The sequence below is a fragment of the Bos taurus genome, chromosome 8, assembly GCF_002263795.3.
Source record: "Bos taurus isolate L1 Dominette 01449 registration number 42190680 breed Hereford chromosome 8, ARS-UCD2.0, whole genome shotgun sequence".
NCBI lineage: Eukaryota > Metazoa > Chordata > Mammalia > Artiodactyla > Bovidae > Bos > Bos taurus.
Window position 1 is genome coordinate 60,351,202 of NC_037335.1, and position 21,216 is coordinate 60,372,417.

Here is a 21,216-nt window from a genome sequence, read left to right on the forward strand (position 1 = left end):
AGGCTCCTCTAACTCCAAGTGGTGGGAGCACTCTTAACTGGGAAACTTAAGTGGCCCTGAAACTGCAGCTGCAAAGCCTTGTCTTATTTTCTTCTTCTAGTGACTGGTCTTTGAACAGGAGTATATGAGACACCTTCACTTTCATACAGACTACCAAACCACACTCTTTGGGCAGCACACAGCCTAACTATCTGCTGTTCTCCTGCAGGCATTGAGGTGAAACTGAGTTGTAAGAGGATTTGAACTGTAGTGTATCTCGTGAGACACAGAATAGTTGCCAGTCCATTCTGCTGCTTGCTTTCCCTGTCCTCGTCAGCTGATCTATTAAGAACTGCATGAGCCTAGGTGATAGAAGAGGAGGAAATAGAAAAAGGAACCAGAGCCCATGGCTCTGGGACTGTATTTCTGAGTGGAGACTGTTATCATGTAGAAGAACAGCCACCCCTCAGCAGATGTGTTTTGGCTTGTTTTTTATGGAAAGTATATACTTCAGTAAATCACGTTGTTTCTCTGTGTGTCCGTTTCCTCATCTGTAGAAAGGTTAATTTCTTCTTCATAAACTTGTTAAGAAAATTACATAAAAATAACTTTTATTAATTAATTGCCTGGCATTGCCTTTCCTTCTTTAGTTGTCTCCTCTGTTAGGTACGGATTTTTTCTGAGGATATGGGTTCATATGGGAACTTAGAATATGAAGGGTTAAAGAAAAAGCAAACTATAAATGCCCTGGCAGAACTTCATAAGAAAATTCACTGCAGCAGAGCTTCACAAGAAAATTTGTTACAGAATGGAATTTAGACTTTTTAAAAAAAGTCCTCTGATTTACATTTCCTTCAAACTTATCTAGTTTCTGAAATAACAAAAGGACTGTGTTATTATGTGAGATTAAAGCCATAGAAGAATGAAATTCTAGCATATCTGGAGCTAATGCTTGTTTAAAAAATTATATGAGATTTGTTTGGATAATATTTGAGCATGAGGTTTTCCTTGATGAAGTAAAGACTGCTGTGCCAGCAATTACATATACTTATGTTTGTATTCTTTTTGGTTTCATACTGAAGAGCATGTGTAATAAATTAATTGAGGAATTTGTTATCTTTTAGGCATCATCAAAAAATGATATTTCCAGAGTTTGCAGAAAAGAATATGAGGTATGCATTTTCACAAATGTGGATAAACGAATCAGATGTTATCAGAATTGATAGAATCAAGTTTTAAAAATGAATTCATTGTTAAATAAATTACCTTTTAGTTTATAGAAAAGATAATCTTGAGAAAAATGTCATTTACTTTGTTTAGAAATGTTATGACTTTAACTTGTTGCAGTTAAGCATTAATTTGAAAGAAATGCCTAAATCACACATGTAGAAGCTTTAACCTGTGTTTTCATAATATAGCTACTGGTTGTATCCTAGGCTGTAAAATAGTTTTCCTTAGGTTCCATATCTTCTTTTGCCCCTTTTCCTATACCTTGATTCATCCAGGTATCCACCTTTATGAACTACTACTAATTGGAAGAAACAATCACATTGCTAGCGTGAGTAACTTCGTACTTTCCTAGCATCGTACATTGGAGGGGAGAGGTACATACTAAATTTCAAAGGCTGTTTAAATCTCGAGGGACTCTTCCTAGCAGTGGTATTTCAAGCACTGTAGTACTTACTGATAGATTGGGTGGGGCATGGGGACACAGGTTGAGGAGGGGCAGAGGTATAGGAAGTATTTCATATCATGTAAGTATGTACAAAAGATTGTCCCTGATGTGAAATAAAAGCTCCTCACTGATACTAAAATTTGGTCAGTTTCTAGAACTTCATTGTTAAATGTGACAATGTGTTTTTTCATAGTATAAAGCTGTATACTCATTCATCATTTTTATATATAAACATTGGGATTCCTATTGCTTTTAATAGTCTGTATTCTCTTGGAGAAGAAAAATAGAACAGCCTCTTCACTGCTTCTAGATTATAGTTCTGATTTTTTTTTCTTTTCTCAAAGCCTATAAATAATCTCTCAATATTTTAGAATTGAAAAAAAGTCTTATTTATCTTTTGTTCCTTTATACTATTGCTAAGTTTTATCTGTTTCTCTGAAGACGAATTTCCAAATTAACTGCAGTTCTTCTCTGTTCTTATTGAAAAGAGACTTTCTACAAAGAAGTAGAAAGATCTTTTTTTTCTTTTCTCTCTACCACTGAAGTAACTGTTTTAGTTTCTCTTAAACAAAGAGACTAACTGTGACGATTCCTTCTTTTCTCCCACATGATGTCCATGACACTGACACTGTCCATCTCCTGTAGCCTGTCCTCCACTATTTTAGTGTGCTTCCTTCTCTTGTCTGGATTTCTGCATTGACCTAGGAAGTCTGCCAGTATGTGTTGATGAAGGACGGGACAGGAAAGGTAAGAGAGATAATCACTGTCCTATGAGAGAAATACTAAGAGTAGTTTCTCTTTTTCAGTCTCTCCTCCCTTATTTGGCCTAGAATTAAGCAACTATTAATATTTTCCAAAAATGTACATGTCAAGATGGTTTTTTCACATATATATAAAAATAAAATATATATGTAATATATATATGTAAAATATATATGTTATATATATAATATTATGTTTACATACGTAAAAAACTGTATACATTATCAAGATAATTTGAGATTCTATTTTATATTTTATATGCTATTTAGAAATAAAAAGAGAGCAAGAGCACTTAAACATGGAAAGAAGGTTCTGCATTATAAACCCCAAATAACAGTCACTCTCATTAGATTGTTAAACTCTAGTGTAGACGTAATGGCCATTTGTTATAAAGTGAAGTGGGTAACTTTGGTGTAGTGCAACCTATTTTAACTGGATCAGTTGTTTATCAACCTGAGAATAGTTTATAAAACATAAAACTAGGTTTTTAGTACCTTTTCCTTAACACTGGAGTGGCCCCTGGAAGTGAACTTCCAAATATGTAAGCTATTACTTTAGGTTTACAATTTTAGGGGTTAACATTTACTCTAAAGGATGGAGTTGCGTAATTTGACTAGAGAGTCAGAGAATGAGTGGTCATTTTCGAAGGAGCTAATGTTTATCTTTACTGATAAACTGCTGCAGAATCCCCTTTGAGGAGATTTCCTGAGAAATGTATTTAATTGAATAAAGTTTAAAAATTTTAATGCCATTTAAGATTACTTTGTTCCAGCTAAGCTAAGATAAACTAGTTAAATGTAAAGCATTTTCATATATGATTTTGCAACATCTAGTTTCTTTTTTACACAAGTCAACAAATATTTATTGAATAGTGAGAGGCAATTTTATTATATTAGAAAGCAAACTTTTGGGAATTCCCTGGCCATCCAGTGATTAGGACTCCATGCTTCCCCTGCAGGGACCATGGGTTTCATCCCTAGTTGGGGAACTAAGATCCCACATAGCCACATGGCTTGGCCAAAAATAAGTAAAATTATATAAAAACTTTGGATCAGATCTAGGTTAGAATTATGGTTAAGCTACATACAGCTCAACTTCAAATACTAAAGAATTATATCTAATTGAGTCAAGATAATTAAAATATGTACTGAACACACAAGGGCTCAAGCAAATGAGAAAGCAGACTGAGCATGCTGGGAGTTATCAGGAGAAACTGCAAAAGAGAGGCCTGAAAGGATTTATATAATTTGGGTTAGGAGACTGTATCAAAAGCATGTTAGCAAACGTGCACATGGCTTGTACAGGGGGGTAAAAAGAAGGCAGGCCTATTTAGGGCTGAGAATTCTGCTTGGATAGGTAAAGTTGGACCAGATCCTGGAAAAATTATATTTTGGGGGTCAGTCATTATTAAGTGGAAGGAGATAATAAAGATTCTGTGATAAGAGATCAGCATAACAAATAAGTCAATATTTTAGAAAGCTTTAAGTCTTGGGTGCAAGCTAAGTTTTAGATCCCCCAAATTTCTCTAACTTAGCTAAAAACAAATATGGCCCACAACTAGGATGATAGCAATGGAGTCAAATATTTGGGAATAAATCAGAGATTTGAAGATAAGAGTCCATCATTCAGGATTTGTTATGATGAACTGAGTATAGGAGATGATGTTCAGGGAAGTATAAGAAACAATTAATGAATTGGAAGATAGAACTAAAGAAGCTATGTGAAAAAGCAGCACAGTGGGATAGGCTGAAAGAGACTTAAGGGACATAGAGGATATGAGTGTTCTAATTGGAATACTAGAGGAAGGAGAAAAAACACAGGCCCAAGAAGGATCTGGCAGGATTTTTTTTTTTTTAATCCATACATTGCAGACATACTTCATAGCCAAAGATCTTAAAAACAGTCAGAAAAAAAAAAAAAAAAAGACATTGTCTTCAAAGGAGTTCAACAGCTGACTTTTCAAAGCAACAGTGGAAGCCAGGAACAGTAGAATGATACCTAAAATGTTCTGAGAGAAAATAACTATCATATCCAGCAAAAATATTTTTCTAGAAAGAAGGCAAAATTAAGGTGTTTCTAGACAACAAAGACAACAAAGAATTGCTGTTACTGGACCGTTTCTAAAAGACCTTCTCTAAAGGAAGTTCTAAAATACCTATAATTATTTGAGATGCAAAGGAAAATAAGAACAATAAAAATACAAAGGGACTAAATTAAAACACAAGTTATATGAAAACAATAATAATATTGAATTTTTAAAAAAGAAAATACACAGCAAAGATAGCATGGGAAGGGATTTTAAAGAAATAGAAGTATATTGAGTGTTAGGTCTTTTTTAAATGTAAAAATTGCATATCTCAGAGGTTAAGTTGGACTTCCCAGGTGGCTCAGTGGTGAAGAATCTGCCAGCAATGCAAGAGATGTGGGTTCGCTCCTTGAGTCGGAAAGATTCCCTGGAGAAAGAAATGGCAACCCATTCCAGTATTCTTGCCTGGGAAATTCCATGGACAGAGGAGCCTGGTGGATTGCAGTCCATAGGTTCTCAAAGAGTTGGACACGGCTTAGTGACTGAGCACTCACACACACAGAGGTAGTTAGGAATACCAGACTAAAAATGAGAGATCATGCCCAAAGTCAACCATAAAGTAACTCTTGAATCTCAAGAGTGAAGGAGAGCTCTGTGAAAGAGGAAGTGTAGAAAAAAGTGAGAGCTGATTTTGAAAATTGCATTTTTAGGGAATGGAAAGAGGAGGAGCCAATCCTCCTACTGACATTCCAGTAGGAGGATCCTTTCTATGTTCATTGAAAATAGTGGATTGAGATATTCCAAGAAAAAGAGAAATTCTTATTACTGTAAGTGTTCAAGCAAAGATTTACTGGATAAACACACTGTGGAGGAGATTTCTGCAATGGGACAGGAGACTAGAGAGTCTACAGAGACTTGTCTCTGCAGTTCTTTTATTCTGAGTAATACCTGAGAAAGAATACTTCCTTCAGTATTTGAGAGTACTTCTTTCAGAATCACACACATTTGGTTAGAGTTGCCAGGATTAACCAGTAGCTTGATAACTCTATCATGGACATGTTCAAGTGTCACCAGCATGCTCAGTTCTAGGTTCACCATACGTTTTCACAAACTTGGTCTTAACCCTAGAAGTATTGATCAGGCCACGTCTATTCATGTGTGATATTAGACCAGGGATGACATTTAAAATATTTAACAACTAGAATGAAAGCACTAATAATCAGAACAGATGGTGGATATAAAGTAGAGCCATACTAGTTTAGCCACAGTAGGGCAAATTGGCTAATTAGAACTAAAGTAAAAACGTAGTCATATTTTCCACAAGGTGTGAAACTTTATGCGTAGTCTTTGTCTACAGGCTAGCTGAAAACATTTTCTTCTAGCCACCAAGATGGTGGTTAAAAACAAAAATTGGCTGTTGGTAGTTATTTTCTTGAATGTCAGAATAAACATCAAGATGATGTGAGGCTGGTATATTTCCAGAGACTTGGCAATGTCTCTAACATGATGAGACAAATTTTAGTTTTAGGTTGTTAAACCTGTGTCATGCCTTTATGTCAGACCTTACCTGCCATTCTCTTAACATAATGGCCATAAATACATATACCTTTCCATTTGCTGCATGAACCACTGAAATAGAGTGTTGCAAATTTATCATCAGACTTTTATGCTTTTACTTGTTTATTCCTTCTTTCACAGATCCTTCTGTATGCTTTTCTTTATATCCTTATCAAAAATACAATTTTCAGTTCTCTATTTTCTTCCTAGCTTCCTTCACTCGTTATTTGCTGTTATTTCATTAAGGAAGGTGAGAAACTATGAAGGAAAGCCAGAAGAAGATATTTTTGTGAGGATTTTTTTTTAAGTTAAGCCATTTAAAGTTTTAAACTAAATTGTTGCTAAAGAAAACTAAAATAATGCTATGTCCTGGACTCTGGTTCTGTGGGAATACTGAGGTAAAGTTAAGACTCTGAGGATGTTAAAAAGAGGCTCTCAGAACCACAAGAACAAAGATGGTCAGCCTTGTGAGTTCCAAGCTCACAGCAGTGTCAGCAATGTCATATGAACACACAGCTAAATGCATAAGAGAAGAGTGCAGGTATGTGTTAAATTTCATTTTCTTTTTTTTAGTATTCACATGTTCAGAATTCAAAACCATATACAATAAAGTCTCTTTCCTACCTCTTACACCACAGCCACCCAGTTCCTAAAGTCACCAGAGAGACTTTATGCACATGAAAGTAAATATGTACACGTTCTTTTCCACCCTTCTGTGCACAGATGGTAGCTTACCACACACTTCATGGTACCCCAGATGCCACTGTTTGGTGCATTTTTATGTGTGTCTGTATGGTATGTAGTGTATCATCAGGAAATGTCACAATAAATATTCTGCTTTAAAGATTTCTATTTTAATTTTATTTTGTTCCTTTTCTCTCAAAATAACTTTGATTCTAGATTTACTACCAGAAGCATAAAGGAAAAGGGATGAAAAAATAGCTCCCAAAATTTAGAGCTGGGAGGGCAGGGATCAACAGTATTCTCTGGACAGCTCGAGGCCTTCTATGCCTCGGTGTGATTGGATCTGTGCTGCAGTAGTTCCAAGAATACAGTAGGCCTTCTTGAATGGCAGATAACAGCCTAGGCTGTGGACAGTTGACTTTGGGGAATTTTAACAACAAGAGTCATGTGATTACTTTGCCTCAGCAGAGCCTTTAGCACCTAAATGTAAAGCTTCTTTTAGTTAGTACCAAGGAAACGCCAAGGATTGTCAGAATATAATAAATAGAAGATGGTGAATGGGAGGCTTTGTAATGGTAAAATGCTCTACAGGTGTGCTGTATGGGACTAGATTTGAGCCGTTACCTGCAGCTGATGAGCTCCAAAAAGAGCGAAACCTATTAGGTCCTGCAGTACTGGCTTAAGATAGTATAAAATCTTGATTATTCTCCATTTGTATGCTCTTTGGTTTTGCCATATTTTGTATTGGGGAAGCTAATGGAATTAAATGGAATAGAAGCTAAATGGAATAGCTCCCATTTAGTCTGATGAGCTTATGTATTTCCTCATTAGTCCATTCTTCTCAGAAGTGAACTGAATAAGATCATCCCCAAAGGGAAATCTGATCAAGTCTGATTAGATTATGACCCCATGTAATCCAAATGGCCAGGTTTTTCTATCTAGGCAGTCTCATCTACTGCTGTAAAAGTGCTGCACTCAATATGCCAGCAAATTTGGAAAACTCAGGATTGGCCACAGGACTGGAAAAAAGTCAGTTTTCATTCCAATCTCAAAGAAAGGCAGTGCCAAAGAATGCTCAAACTACTGCACAGTTGCACTCATCTCACACGCTAGTAAAGTAATGCTCAAAATTCTCCAAGCCAGGCTTCAACAGTACGTGAATCGTGGACTTCCAGGTGTTCAAGCTGGATTTAGAAAAGGCAGAGGAACCAGAGATCAAATTGCCAACATCTGCTGGATTATCGAAAGAGCAAGAGAGTTCCAGAAAAACATCTATTTCTGCTTTATTGACTATGCCAAAGCCTTTGACTTTGTGGATCACCACAAACTCTGGAAAATTCTTAAAGAGATGGGAATACCAGATCACCTTACCTGCCTCTTGAGAAATCTATATGCAGGTCAGGAAGCAACAATTAGAACTGGACATGGAACAACAGACTGGTTCCAGATCGGGAAAGGAGTACATCAAGGCTGTATACTGTCACCCTCCTTATTTAACTTATATGCAGAGTACATCATGAGAAACCCTGGGCTGGATGAAGCACAAGCTGGAATCAACATTGCCAGGAGAAATATCAGTAACCTCAGATATGCAGATGACACCACCCTTATGGCAAAAAGCAAAGAACTAAAGAGCCTCTTGAAAGAGGAAAGTAAAAAAGCTGGCTTAAAACTCAACATTCAGAAAACTAAGATCATGGCATCTGGTCCCATCACTTCATGGGAAATAGATGGGGAAACAGTGGGAACAGTGCAAACTTTATTTTGGGAGGCTCCAAAATCACTGCAGATGGTGACTGCAGCCATGAAATTAAAAGACACTCCTTGGGAGAAAAGTTATGACCAACCTACACAGCGTATTAAAAAGCAGAGACATTACTTTGCCAACAAAGGTCTGTCTGGTCAAGGCTATGGTTTTTCCAGTAGTCATGTATGGATTTGAGAGTTGGACTATAAAGAAAGCTGAGTGCTGAAGAATTGATCCTTTTTAACTGTGGTATTGGAGAAGACTCTTGAGAGTCCTTTGGACTGCAAGGAGATCCAACCAGTCCATCCTAAAGGAAGTCAGTCCTGAATATTCCTTGGAAGCACTAATGTTGAAGCTGAAACTTCAATATTTTGGCCACCTGATGTGAAGAACTGACTCATTGGAAAAGACCCTGATGCTGGGAAAGATTGAAAGCAGGAGGAGAAGGGGACGACAGAGGATGAGATGGTTAGATGGAATCACCAACTCAATGGACATGAGTTTGAGTAAACTCCGAGAGTTGGTGATGGACAGGGAGGCCTGGCGTGCTGCAGTCCATGGTGTTGCAAAGAGTTGGACACAACTGAGCAACTGAACTGAAGTGAATTTCATCTACCCTGATTGCTTTGATTGCCCCAATAAATCAGCCAAACTAACTTATCTTCCCTACCTCTTCTTCCCTCCACGCTACTACTACACAACGCCACATATACACTCATCCCCAGACAAAAACTTACCATCTTTCTTATCTTCCTCACTTGGTTGTTCAAGTACAGGCCTCCCAGATACACAAACTAAAAACCTAAAAGGTATTGTCTACTATTTCTTCTTTCTCACCACCTCCCACAAAAACAAAGAACAACTAGCCATAAAACCCTAAAGATTTGCCTGTGGAATATGTCTTAAATGGGCCTACTTTCCAGACCCTTAGTTATAGCCTGTTTCAGGCCTTTATACCACTTTGGGGAACTACTACAATAGCTGCCCAGGTAGCTTCCCTGTCTCTACTTTCTCCTCTTTTTTTTACTATCTCCACTTCTTCTAGGGTGACCTCTTTAAATATCAGGTATGGTCATAACACTCCCTTCCTTGAAACTCTTCAGTGGCTCACCCGTAAGATATAGTTCATGTTCCTCAGCCTGGTGTACTTAAGCTTTTCTTGGTCCTAACTCTTCCCTCCTTGACAGTTCTACAGGTTACTGCTTATACTTCCCAGATTGGCTGTGTGTTTTGTTAGTTAGTTGTGGCTGTACCACCCATTGTCCTGGAATTCCTGCTCCCTGAATCCATCCTATCGTTCCCATCCAGTAGTAGGCTAGAGCCAACTCCTACCTGCTAGGGAGAACTGGTCAGTTGTTAAATATTCAGGAATTTTGCAAGCCAGTTTTTAACTTGAAAAGCAGCCATGTTGGGGGTATTTATGCCATACATATCAGCAAATATTACAAATCAGAACCCCCTTTTACCCACACGCCTGTGAAATCCCACCCTACCGCAGAATACCAAAACCCCTATCCAAATTCTGGCTTAGATGGTACCTCTTTAAAATCTTGTCTGCTTAGCCCTCTTCCCTCCACACTCAAAAATATTAGTTGCTACATATAAACACTTTACATACTTTATTGTAGCATTTTGTCACCTTATAGTGTAACTCTTCGTTTGCCTATCACTTTTTAATGCTAATTGCTTGAGTTCCTACCAGCAGAGTCCATGTCTCACTTTTCTTTGCATCTGTCATTCATTCATTCCTTCAATGTTCATTGAGTTGATACATTTAATATGTACCAGGCACTGTTCTCAGAGTACAAAGATGGAAGGATCTTTGTACTCTGAGAACAGTAAGAAGTCCATAGCCTAGTCCTTGGGAGGAGGGAAATTCAAATAGTCCATTATAATACAAATCCAAGTACATTGCTAGAAGTCTATATAAGACACCTTGAAGACTGGAGGAAAAAAACCCTGCCCAGGGTAATGAGGAAGTCTTCACAGAGCAGGTAAGACTTAAAGGATGAACAGAAATCTGTTGCCTGTAAATAGGTGCTACAGTTAGTATTTTTATAGATAGAATTTTTAATAGAAAATTTTCCCACTCTGGACAGTACACAAGGTTCTTTGTTTCAGAGTAAATAGCAGTTTTATGTGAAAACCCTGTGTAAATGTCTATGAATTAGTCATTCTTTGAATGAGCAGAGAAAGCACTGAATACTGTATCTGTAATCACAGTAATGTTGTGTAGCAAGCCATTCCTAAACCCCATAGCCGAGAACTATAACAATTTATTATTTCTCATGCATTTAGGCAGTTCTGATTTGAGCAAGCTGGGCCCACTTAACCATCTGCCATTACCTGGCAAATCAGCCAGGGCCTGGCTGGTTTAGGATGCCCTCGGCTAAGTCAGCTCAGCTCTATTCCATGAGTCTCTCCCAGCGCTCTCACAGCCTGGGTCTGACAAGTTCCCATGGTGGCGGCCCAAGCCCAAGAGAGGAAGTGAAACCTGCAAGTATTGATACATGGGAGGCCTCTACTTTCCTCACACTTAGTGCTGTCCCCTTAACTAAAGCAAATCACACGATCAAGTCCAGAGTTAGTGTGAGAGAAATAGACAGAGAAGTGTGAAAAATCGAAACCATTGCTGCAGTCAGTCTGCCACAGACACATACTGTATGTAAGCTCTGTTCTAGACCTTGTGTTACTCTGCAGGTGTTATAGTACTTGCCAGTGAATTTGCTTCCAGTTGGTTGGATACTCTGTGGTAATCATGAACAAACTTCTCTGAGTAGTCTAGACCTGTTAATCTTAGTTTAGGGTCTCATTTTTGTCCCACTTTTGAAATGACATTATTTGAAATGCTGAAGAAATTGAAGAATCACTTGTTTAGTGATGTCCATGTTGCATTAAGGGACTTTCCTGGTGGCTCAGCAGTAAAGAATCCACCTGCCAATGCAGGAGAGACAGGTCCAATCCCTGGGTTAGCAAAATCCCCTGCAGGGGGAAATGGCAACCCACTCCAGTGTTCTTGTCTGGGAAATCCCATGGTCAGAGGACCCTGATGGGCTACAGTCCATAAGGTCACAAAAGCGTCAGCCATGACTTAGTGACTAAACAGCAACAATGTCATATTAAACTCCTTTACGTGTTCTAGTCACTTAGATTTTTTTTCACTAAAAAAGCCATGGTGTCCACAACAAGGAGAAAACATCTTGTAGAGGTTTAAAAAAACATGTTTTTAAAGTTCCATTGTTGGGGAATTCCCTGCGATCTGATGGTTAGGACTCAGCGCTTTCACTGCTGTGGCCCAGGTTCAATCCCTGGTCAGAGAACTAAGATCCCACAAGCTGTGTGGTGCGACCCAAAAAAAAGGTCAAGTATTTAATCTCTGATTTAACATTTAATAAGCTAGATTTTTCATGCAAACCTTCAAACTGGGAGAAATTTCAGTCCATCTGTGCAAAGCAAACTGATTTTATTTATTGAGGTCTTCAGAACAAAACAGTCCCTTTTACTTTTAACTAGTAGCCTTGGGAATAGGAAACATTAACATTTCATAGAATGTGTTCTTTTGGGTCTTTCTCCAGAAGTGACTAAAACATCAAAGATTCAAGCTTGATTTTGTTTGTTTTTAATAAGATTCATACGATCCTTGTTTTTTTTTTTCATCATCATCATTGGTGAGAATGGGAAAGGGAGCTGGAGGGACCAGTTATAGTAGAAAGGCAGTGGGACAGAGACAGGATTGAGACAAGTGGACAAGTGGAGAGAAATGTTAGAAGGGGTCACTGAAGTGGAAAAGCAGGTGACCAGGTCAAAAATAAATCTACAGAGCTAACTTATGAACAAGAAGTTGGAGCTGCAGAATGTGCCTCCTACTTGGACCCCAAAAGGAAGGTCGATGTGACATGAAAGATCACATAGGGTTCTTGTTGATTTCACTCTGTATCTTAGTTTTTCTACTAGGTTTGCCCACAGGTTACCTGCTCCCAGCACTAGGTGGAAGGGCTTATTGCAGTTCTCAAAAACCATTGAAGGTAGGGCAGGGAACTAGTTAATGAAAGCAGCTGCCTGAAGAAAGACTTCATGTTCAAAATTTTTTAAAGGATATAATAACCAAGAAGATTATTTTTTTTACAATTTAAGATGTTGATTTTAAAAACAGGAGACTGTTAAGATAGATCACTCTATGGACATAAATTCAGCTTTGCATTGGCTACTTTCAAAATAATAATCCAAAGTCTTCTCACAGGATAGTGTCATAGGAGAGCACAAGCAGAGCACTCTGGGTTCTAGCCCCACCCAGCTCTGCCCTTTGCTTACTGTGTATATCTGTCTCTCCACCTATATCGTGAAGGCTTTGGGACTTAAAGATCTTTGGGGACACTGTCAACTCCCACATGCTGGCTTGTTCTTTGGGTCTCTGAGGTTGTGGTAGGTTCTCACCTCAGTTACCCTGTAATTTTGAGCTCTTCTAGAGTAAAATGAGTCGGGTGGGGGAGGTGTTTATATGAGTATAGTATTGGTGGCAGGAGGTCAAAAGAGGCTCCATATAAACCCAAGTATAAACCCTCAATTACTGCCTGCTTTTGCCACTAGATGGCGATAAGATATTTGATCCCTTCGCCAGACTTAAGACGAGTTTAGCCAAGACTCACAAGATTGACCGTTTAAAGAAATGAAGAAACTAAGCCGGTGCTGCAACTCATGTGTGTCCTGAGCCCTGTCAACTAACCAGCAGTAGTTTAAGCAGTGAAGGGCTTCCCTGGTAGCTCAGCAGTAAAGAATCAACCTGCTACTGCTGGAGGCCTGGATTCAATCCCTGGGTCAGGAAGATCCCCTGGAGAAGGAACTGGCAACCCACTTCAGTATTCTTGCCTGGGAAATCTCAAGGACAAAGAAGCCTGGCAGGCTACAGTCCATGGGGTTGCAAAGAGTCAGACACAACTTAGCAACTAAACAACAATAAGCAGTAAAAAGGCAGAGTTACTAGAACTTCTCTGGCAGTCCAGTGGTTAAGACTCTATGCTTATAATGCAGGAAACACAGATATGATCCCGGACCAAGGAACTAAGATCCCACATGCTTTGTGGCCCCCCTTCCCCGCCCCCCCCCCCCCCCCCGCCAAAAAAAGTTACCTATAGTTTATACTTTAGGTGTAGTTACATATGGTTAGGAATCTTATCAAAGAGAAGGATATGATAAAATCATGATGCATATAAAGTAAGCAACAGAGAATTGATGAATTTATCAAATACCAGTATACTTGAGTGAAGGACCATTCTTTTATTTTTTAATGTAAGTTTTAAATTTAATTTTATATTTTTATTGAAGTATAGTTGAATTACAGTGTTGTGTTACTGCTATACAGCAAAAGTGACTCAGTTATACATGTATATACATTCTTTTTCCCATTATGGCTTATCACTGAATATTGAATATAGTTTCCTGTGCTATACAGTAGGGCCTTGTTTATCAGTTCTGTATATCCCAATTTGCATCTGCTAATCTCAAACTCCCAATCCAGCCGTCTCCCACACTCTCCCTCCTGGCAGCCACCAGTCTATTCTCTGCAAGGACCATTCTTTGAAACCTTAAAATTGATAAAGAAAGAGATGTAAACATGTTATTAACACTAGAGGTGCTGCCTTGCAGAAATATGAAAGTTCATATTTCTTTAGTTCAGTAAGTTAGAGTAACCGTATGCCTGAAAGGTCTATCAGTGAACATTAAGAGAAATGAGAAATGCTTAGGGAATATCTCTGAGCTCTGGATGTGACATCAAGAGAGACATCTGAGTCCTTCTATGTCAGGGGTTAGCGAACTTTTTGTGAAGAGTCAGATAGCAAATATTTTAGGCATATAGACCATTTTAGGCTCACTGTCCATTCAACTCGGCCATTATTGTGTGAGGTAGCCATATACAATATGTAAATGATGGGTGTGGCTGTGTTCTAATAAAACTATTTACAAAAACAGGCAGTGATCAAGATTTGGCCCATGTGCCATAGTTTGCTGACTCATTTGTGGGTGAAAGCTAGGGTTCAGACTTTCTGGACTTCAGTCGTTGGCTTCTGTCAAATAAGGAATTGGATTAGATGATCTCTGCTGTTTTTCAGATTTTATGTCCTTTAGTACCTCTCGCTGAAGCTAAGTGATCCACAAGAGTGACCCAGAGTGGTATTTCTTTTATTTTTAAGATTGAGGTTTTTAAAAATCAAGCTTGAAAAAGTTTGTAAGTTTCTAGAGCACGATTTCTCAACCTTCACACAGTTGACATCTGGGGCTGGATTGTCCTTTGTTGCAGGGGAGCTGCCCTGCACATTGTTGGATGTTTCACAGCATCTCTAGACTCCTCTACCTACTAGATGTCACTTCAGTAGTGCACCCCAACCCCATGAGTTATGACAACCAAAAATGTCTCTAGACATTGTCAGATGTTCCCTGGGAAACACAATCACCTCCACTTCAGAACTACAGCTCTAGAGAATTTAAGAATAACTGGAAGAAGAACAAAAATGGAAATCAGGCCGTGCAACCTAGGGTGGCCACCAAGATAATAACCATACTTCCTTAGGAACAGGACCAAAAAAGCTAAAACCTAAAGGAACAACCAGCATATTTGAAGGAGAAAGACAATGAGAATTTTATTGATTTTATTTTAACCCAGTCAAGAGGGGCTGGAAAGTTGGTAACAGATGACTTTTTAATATTGATTTAGGTCATTTTATTGAAAGTGTTCATAAAACCATTGAACCAAAATTGAGGGCTACCTATAATAGGTAGCTAACTAAAATACAGAAACATGGATGAAGAGAAATATAAAACAGACCACTACTAAAGAATACCAAAAATACTTACTTTTCACTATTTTATATTGTTTGATGAGGCCTCTAGCAGAAAGAAGTCATACTGAGTGAATTATTGACCCTTATCTATGGGTCCTAGTATTTTGTTTTGCTTTGGATAAGTCAAAGTGTGGTTTTTTCCTACAGTAGAATATTATATAGTAGAGAAAATGCAGCACAGCTTCATACAACTACATAGATGGATCCTTGAAGCTAAGTTTTAAATGTCAGTAAAGCTGGTCCCTTAATAAGTCCAGATCACATAGGCAGCTTGGAAGTTAGTTACAATTAAAAGCCAAAATCATCTGTATTCATTAATAAGGGTACCCTTGATTTCTATCTACCTTTTATTTATACCTATGTGCTTTCGAACTGTGGTGCTGGAAAAGACTCTTAAGAGTCCCTTGGACAGCAAAGAGATCAAACCAGTCAATCCTAAAGAAGATCAACCCTGAATATTCATTGGAAGGACTGATACAGAAGCTCCAGTAGTTGGGCCACCTGATGCAAAGAGCCAAATCATTGGAAAAGACCCTGATTCTAGGAAGGATTGAAGGCAGGAGAAGGGGCAATAGAGGATGAAATGGTTGAATGGCATCCCCAACTCGGTGCACGTGAGTCTGAGAAAACTTCAGGAGATAGAGAAGGACAGGGAATCCTGGCGTGCTGCAGTCCACGGGATCACAAAGAGTCAAGGCATGACTTAGGGACTGAACAACAACAACATATTTTTTTAAGAATTCATCCTCTTTCAAATGTGAGTGATATTAATCTTAGCCAACAAGCCCTGATCATCCGACTCACTTTCTACCAGAAATTTTTTTGTCTTGTTTCTTATTTTCCTTACAATGATTTTAAGCCAGGGTGATGTTTTCATGATCTAAGAGATCTAGTTACGTTAATTGTAGTCTCAGGTTCTAGTTTTGACTTGCTCTGTGACTTGGGGCTGTCTCTTCCTTGCTGAGGAAATGTTTTATTTATCTGTAAAGTAGTAGAGAGATCCCCCAACTGTGGTCCTTAGGATGGCTATAGAGGAATCATCTTTGAGGGCTTGTTTAAAATTTAGATTTCTGTGCTTCGTTCCTGATTTCAATTCTGTAGTCTAGGGTAAAGCCTAGGAAGCCCAGGTGAGTCTAGTGTATGGCCATGTTTGAGTATAATTAGAAGTGATCTCTAAGGTCCTTTCAACTCTTAAAATACTGTGGTTATATGAAATATATTAATGTATTTCCCTAAATATCCTTTATTATTTTCTAAAAGCTTTTTTATATTCTTAATGTATTTGAAGATGGTTTCTCTTTTCACCAGGATGCTATATCATAGTTTCTTTGTTCTCAATCTTGGATTTAGAGAAAGATTAAGTAGTTTGATATCCAGATTTCTGTATAACTATAAAGTGGAATAAAATTAGAAATTCTGTGTGGTTGTTAATTTTTTATTTGTTTTTCTTTAATTTACAGAATGCTCTTTTCAGTTGCATTAGCAGAAATGAAAGTAAGTATATTATCAGCAATACCAGCAATCCAAAGAGCAAAACACAGCTTACAGAATATGATTTAGCTATTATAAATATTGCCAACACTTTGCTGTTATAACAGACTGTTGCTAAACCATCTGAAGGAATGTGCACAGCAGGATTCTGATAGGCTGCTTCCTCTGGAGCGTCGAGCCATTCATGAATTCTAACAATTCCCATGTCTTAGTTGGAGATTTACAAAGCAGATAATAGTGCTGGGTGTTTTAGAGGAAGATCATGCCCCATTTGGATAACTTTCAGAAGCTGAGCACACATAATATGATGTAAAATAATGTAGCAGTTGCTGAGGGCTACCTCTCAGTTGCTTCCAGATATTCACTGACTGCTTGCCCTGCTTTGTGCAGGGCAGATACACATCTTGGAGGGCATAATCTGTACACAAAGAACCCTGGGACGTGGTAGGTATGGGCTTGAGTTACTGAGAACGTGCTGTGGGAGTTCAGAGGAAGGAGAGATCACCTCCTGCAGGGTGCTTAGAAGTAACTTTGTGGAGTTGGTATCTGAGCTGGGCCTAGAAGGACAGACATGATGTGAACAGTAGAGATGGGAGGAAGGACATTATAGGTGAAGGAAACAATGAGAGCAGTTGGAAATGGGGAAACGCAATCAAGGAACAAAGAGTTGTTTAGATGAGCTTGGTAGTGGGTGTATTAAAATACCAGAAACATTATCTGTCTGTACTTTATTTGCTACCCTTTTTTTATTGGGATTTAGTTCAACATTTCCCAGATAGTCTTTGACACATAATTTTATGTCCTCCCACACTGCAGGGAAGCCAGCCTCATGGGGGACTCCTTTTCCCATTCTCTCTTGTCTCTTTGTCCTCAGCATCCATCACCTCTACCCTCAGTTTTAGCCTCATTGAGGTTGACAGTGATAAATGTAGCTGTGAATGAAAACAGGCTTGTCTTGCTGTTAGTTTAGTACTAGTTTAGTTCATTTGTATATAATTTTATCATTATTATTATTTCTGGAAGCCACCTGAATTCCCTGTTCTATAGAAGTCACTGAAACCTGAGTCTGGTTCCTATATAACCATCCCTAATAATTATCAGAGATTTCCCATCTGCCTTTTTCTTAACCTTTTATGGCCATCCCTCTACCTTTTTGGCTCCCTTTGGCCTCCCACAGATCCCTTAGCCTTTCCTGTGAGGGCCTCTTGCTCCTCTTCATTATAAATCCCACATCTTCACCCCTAGCCACTCATCCTGCTCTTCCCAGATAAATTAAACAGTCTACTTTGATTTTTAAAAATATGTAAATCCAGAATCACTTATTTCAAATGTGGGTTTTACTTTTCAGTATTGAAGCAGGTCATATCAGTTATGAGTTGAGAACTTTCAATTTAGTCCTAATCTTGGAGATGTTTAAACAGCATAGAACTTTGGGGATTTTATTTCAAGATAGGCACATATAATTTGCAAATTTATGAAATGATCCTGATATCTCTTAGTTTTTATCGGTCCTATTTTATAAAGGAGCTATTTGGAGCTTTGTTGTTTTGGTATGTTCAATTTTTTTTTTTTTGCTTTGCTTTGCTTTGTTTATGAATCTCTACTAATCTGACATGGAAAGAAACTGTCTGGTGGTTCTCACCATGGGTGCTATTAGCTTTTAGGAGACAGTTTGATTGTATGAGACTGTCCTGTACATTGCAGAGCATTTAACAGCCTAGACCCCCATGTATTAAATGCCAGCAGATATCCTCAAGTTATTATGAAAACCAGAAATACTTCCACATGCATTCAAGTTCTCCCATGGGCTGGTACTGCTCCTGCTGAGGACCACTGCATTATAGACTATAAGTTGACAAAAAATTACTTTCTCAGACCAGTGACCACCTGAATGTCCCCATGGCTATGCTTACAGTAGTTCTGACTTTAAGTATATGTCTTCCATGGCATGGTTTTATTTCTCAAATTCAAAAAGACACAAATTGTTTCATCATTATTATGATGATTGAATGTTAGCGAATGGCTGATTTCATTTCACTGTCATCTTTTTTTTCCTCTAGTGGGATCAGTTTGTTGCAGTTATGCAGGTCATCACACAAACTGCCGAGAATACTGTCAAGCCATTTTTCGAACAGATTCTTCTCCTGGTCCTTCTCAGATCAAAGCAGTGGAAAATTATTGTGCCTCTATTAGTCCACGATTAATACACTGTGTGAACAATTACACCCAATCTTATCCAATGAGGAACCCAACAGATAGTAAGTAAAAGCCATATATATTCCTCTCATTTCAATCTTTGGTAAATAATTTGTAAAAAGGAAATAAATTCTTGAAGATATCTATAGTCTGGGTCATTTGGGAAACCCAGATCTCCTTTGGTCTTTAGATTTGGCAGATTGGTCATTTTTGTCTTAGCTAAAAGATGCCAAGAATGACAGAGCTGTTGAAGGTATGAAGGAACAGGCCCTCTCTATCCTGAAGGGGGAGAATTCATTGGTATGGGTGTTTGGGGGAGGGGGCCAGAATTTGGGCTATGACCATGAGCATTTCAAATAACCATACCTTTTAATCTAGTAATTCCATTTCTCAGAATTTGTCCTTTAAGAAAACACAAATTTGTAAAAACAAATCTATTCATATAAAGGATGTTTACTACAACATTGCTATTAATAGAGAAAAACTAGAAATAACCTAAACATCCACCAATAGGGTGTTGATTAAAATTGATTAAATAAACTACATATCTCTATAATAACAACATTATACAACCTGCGAAAAGGGAGATGTATGTTATGTAAATCCATGAAGTTAGAATACTGCCTCCCACCATACACAAAAATAAACTCAAAATGGCTTAAAGATTTGATTATAAGACATCATGACATAAAACTAAAAGAGAATATAGGCAAAATATTCTTTGACATAAATCATAACAATGTTTTCTTAGATAAGTTTCCCAAGGCAAAAGAAATAAAAGCAAAATAAACAAATGGGACCTAATGAAACTTACAAGCTTTTGCAAGAAAACCATAAACAAAATAAAAAGACAACTTACAGACTGGGAGAAAAACATTTGAAAAAGAATGTGACAACAAGGGTTTAATTTCTAAAATATATAGACAGCTCATACAACTCAATATCAAAAAATATAAACTAATCAAAAAATATACAGAAGGCCTAAATAGACATTTTTCTAAAGAAAACATACAGATGGTCAACAGGTACATGCAAAGATGCTCAACATTGCTAATTATTAGAGAAAAACAAATCAGAACTACAATGAGAGAAAAAAAACCTACAGTGAGGTATCACTTCACACCAGTCAGAATGGCCATTATCAAAAAGTCTGCAAATAATACATGCAGAATATAATATATATATATATATAATACATGCGGAAGAGGGTGTGAAAAAAAGGGAACCCACCTATACTGTTGGTGGGAATTTCAATTGGTACAGCCACTATTTAGAACAGTATGGAGGTTCCTTAAAAACTAAAAATATGAACAGCAATTCCACTCCCGGATATATATGTGGAAAAAATGAAAGCTCTAATTTGAAAAGAAACATACTAGCACTTGTGTTTCATTTGTAGACAAAGACTTATATAGACAGGTGCAAAAATAAATCCTCTTTTGCAACCCAGTACTCATTGTTCTGTATGAGATTTGTTACAGATAAGAAGCATCATGATACACAAAACAGATATAATGGGTGTCTTTTGGTGAATGTAAAGATTTTTTCCAGGGCTATAGAGCTGATACTTTGCTCTCATATATTAAGATTTTAAATTATTACCTGTATTGATCTAGTTGTTTGTTTTAATGTTGACATAAAACAAGAAAAGAAAAGAAACATGCATGCCAGTGTCCAAAGCAGCATTATTTAGAATAACCAAGACATGGAAAAAACCCACGTGTTCATCAACAGATGAATGGATAAAGAAAATGTGATAACATACAATGTAATATTACCCATAAAAGAGAATGAAATAATGCCATTTTCAGCAACATGCATGGAGCTAGAGATTTTCATACTAACTGAAGTAAAAGAGAAATAGTATATTACTTTTATCTGGAAGCTAAAAAAAAATAATACAAATCAACATTTTATAAAACAGACTCACAGACCAATAACAAAATTGTGGTTATCAAAGGAAAAGGTTGTGTGGGGAAGGATAAATTAGGAGTATGAGATTAACAGATATACACTACCATATATGAAATAGATAAGCAACAAAGATTTACTATATAGCACAGGGAGCTCTATTGAATATCTTGTACTAACATGGAAGAGAATTTAAAAATATATGTATAACCAAATCACTCTACTGTACACCTGGACCTAACACAATTCTGTAAATCTACTATAATACCAGAAAAAAATGTATATTTATTATAGAAGTCCAAGATGTAATAAGCAAGGAAAGGAAGTTGCAGAACTAAATGTATATAGTAAG

The 21,216-nt window shown here is 37.6% G+C and overlaps 1 protein-coding gene and 1 non-coding gene across 2 annotated transcripts in view; both read left to right on the top strand.

The window, feature by feature from the left end:
* RECK (reversion inducing cysteine rich protein with kazal motifs) overlaps positions 1-21,216 on the top strand; it is an 80,055-nt gene that overhangs the window by 21,468 nt on the left and 37,371 nt on the right. The window contains exons 6-8 of the mRNA NM_001192465.3: positions 1,104-1,151; positions 16,727-16,760; positions 18,818-19,015. Coding sequence (NP_001179394.1) covers positions 1,104-1,151; positions 16,727-16,760; positions 18,818-19,015 — 280 coding nt within the window. The remainder of the gene's footprint in view (positions 1-1,103; positions 1,152-16,726; positions 16,761-18,817; positions 19,016-21,216) is intronic.
* LOC112447928 (small nucleolar RNA SNORA40) lies at positions 20,331-20,449 on the top strand. Its single transcript, XR_003036192.1, has one exon. It is a non-coding gene; the product is annotated as a small nucleolar RNA SNORA40 (small nucleolar RNA).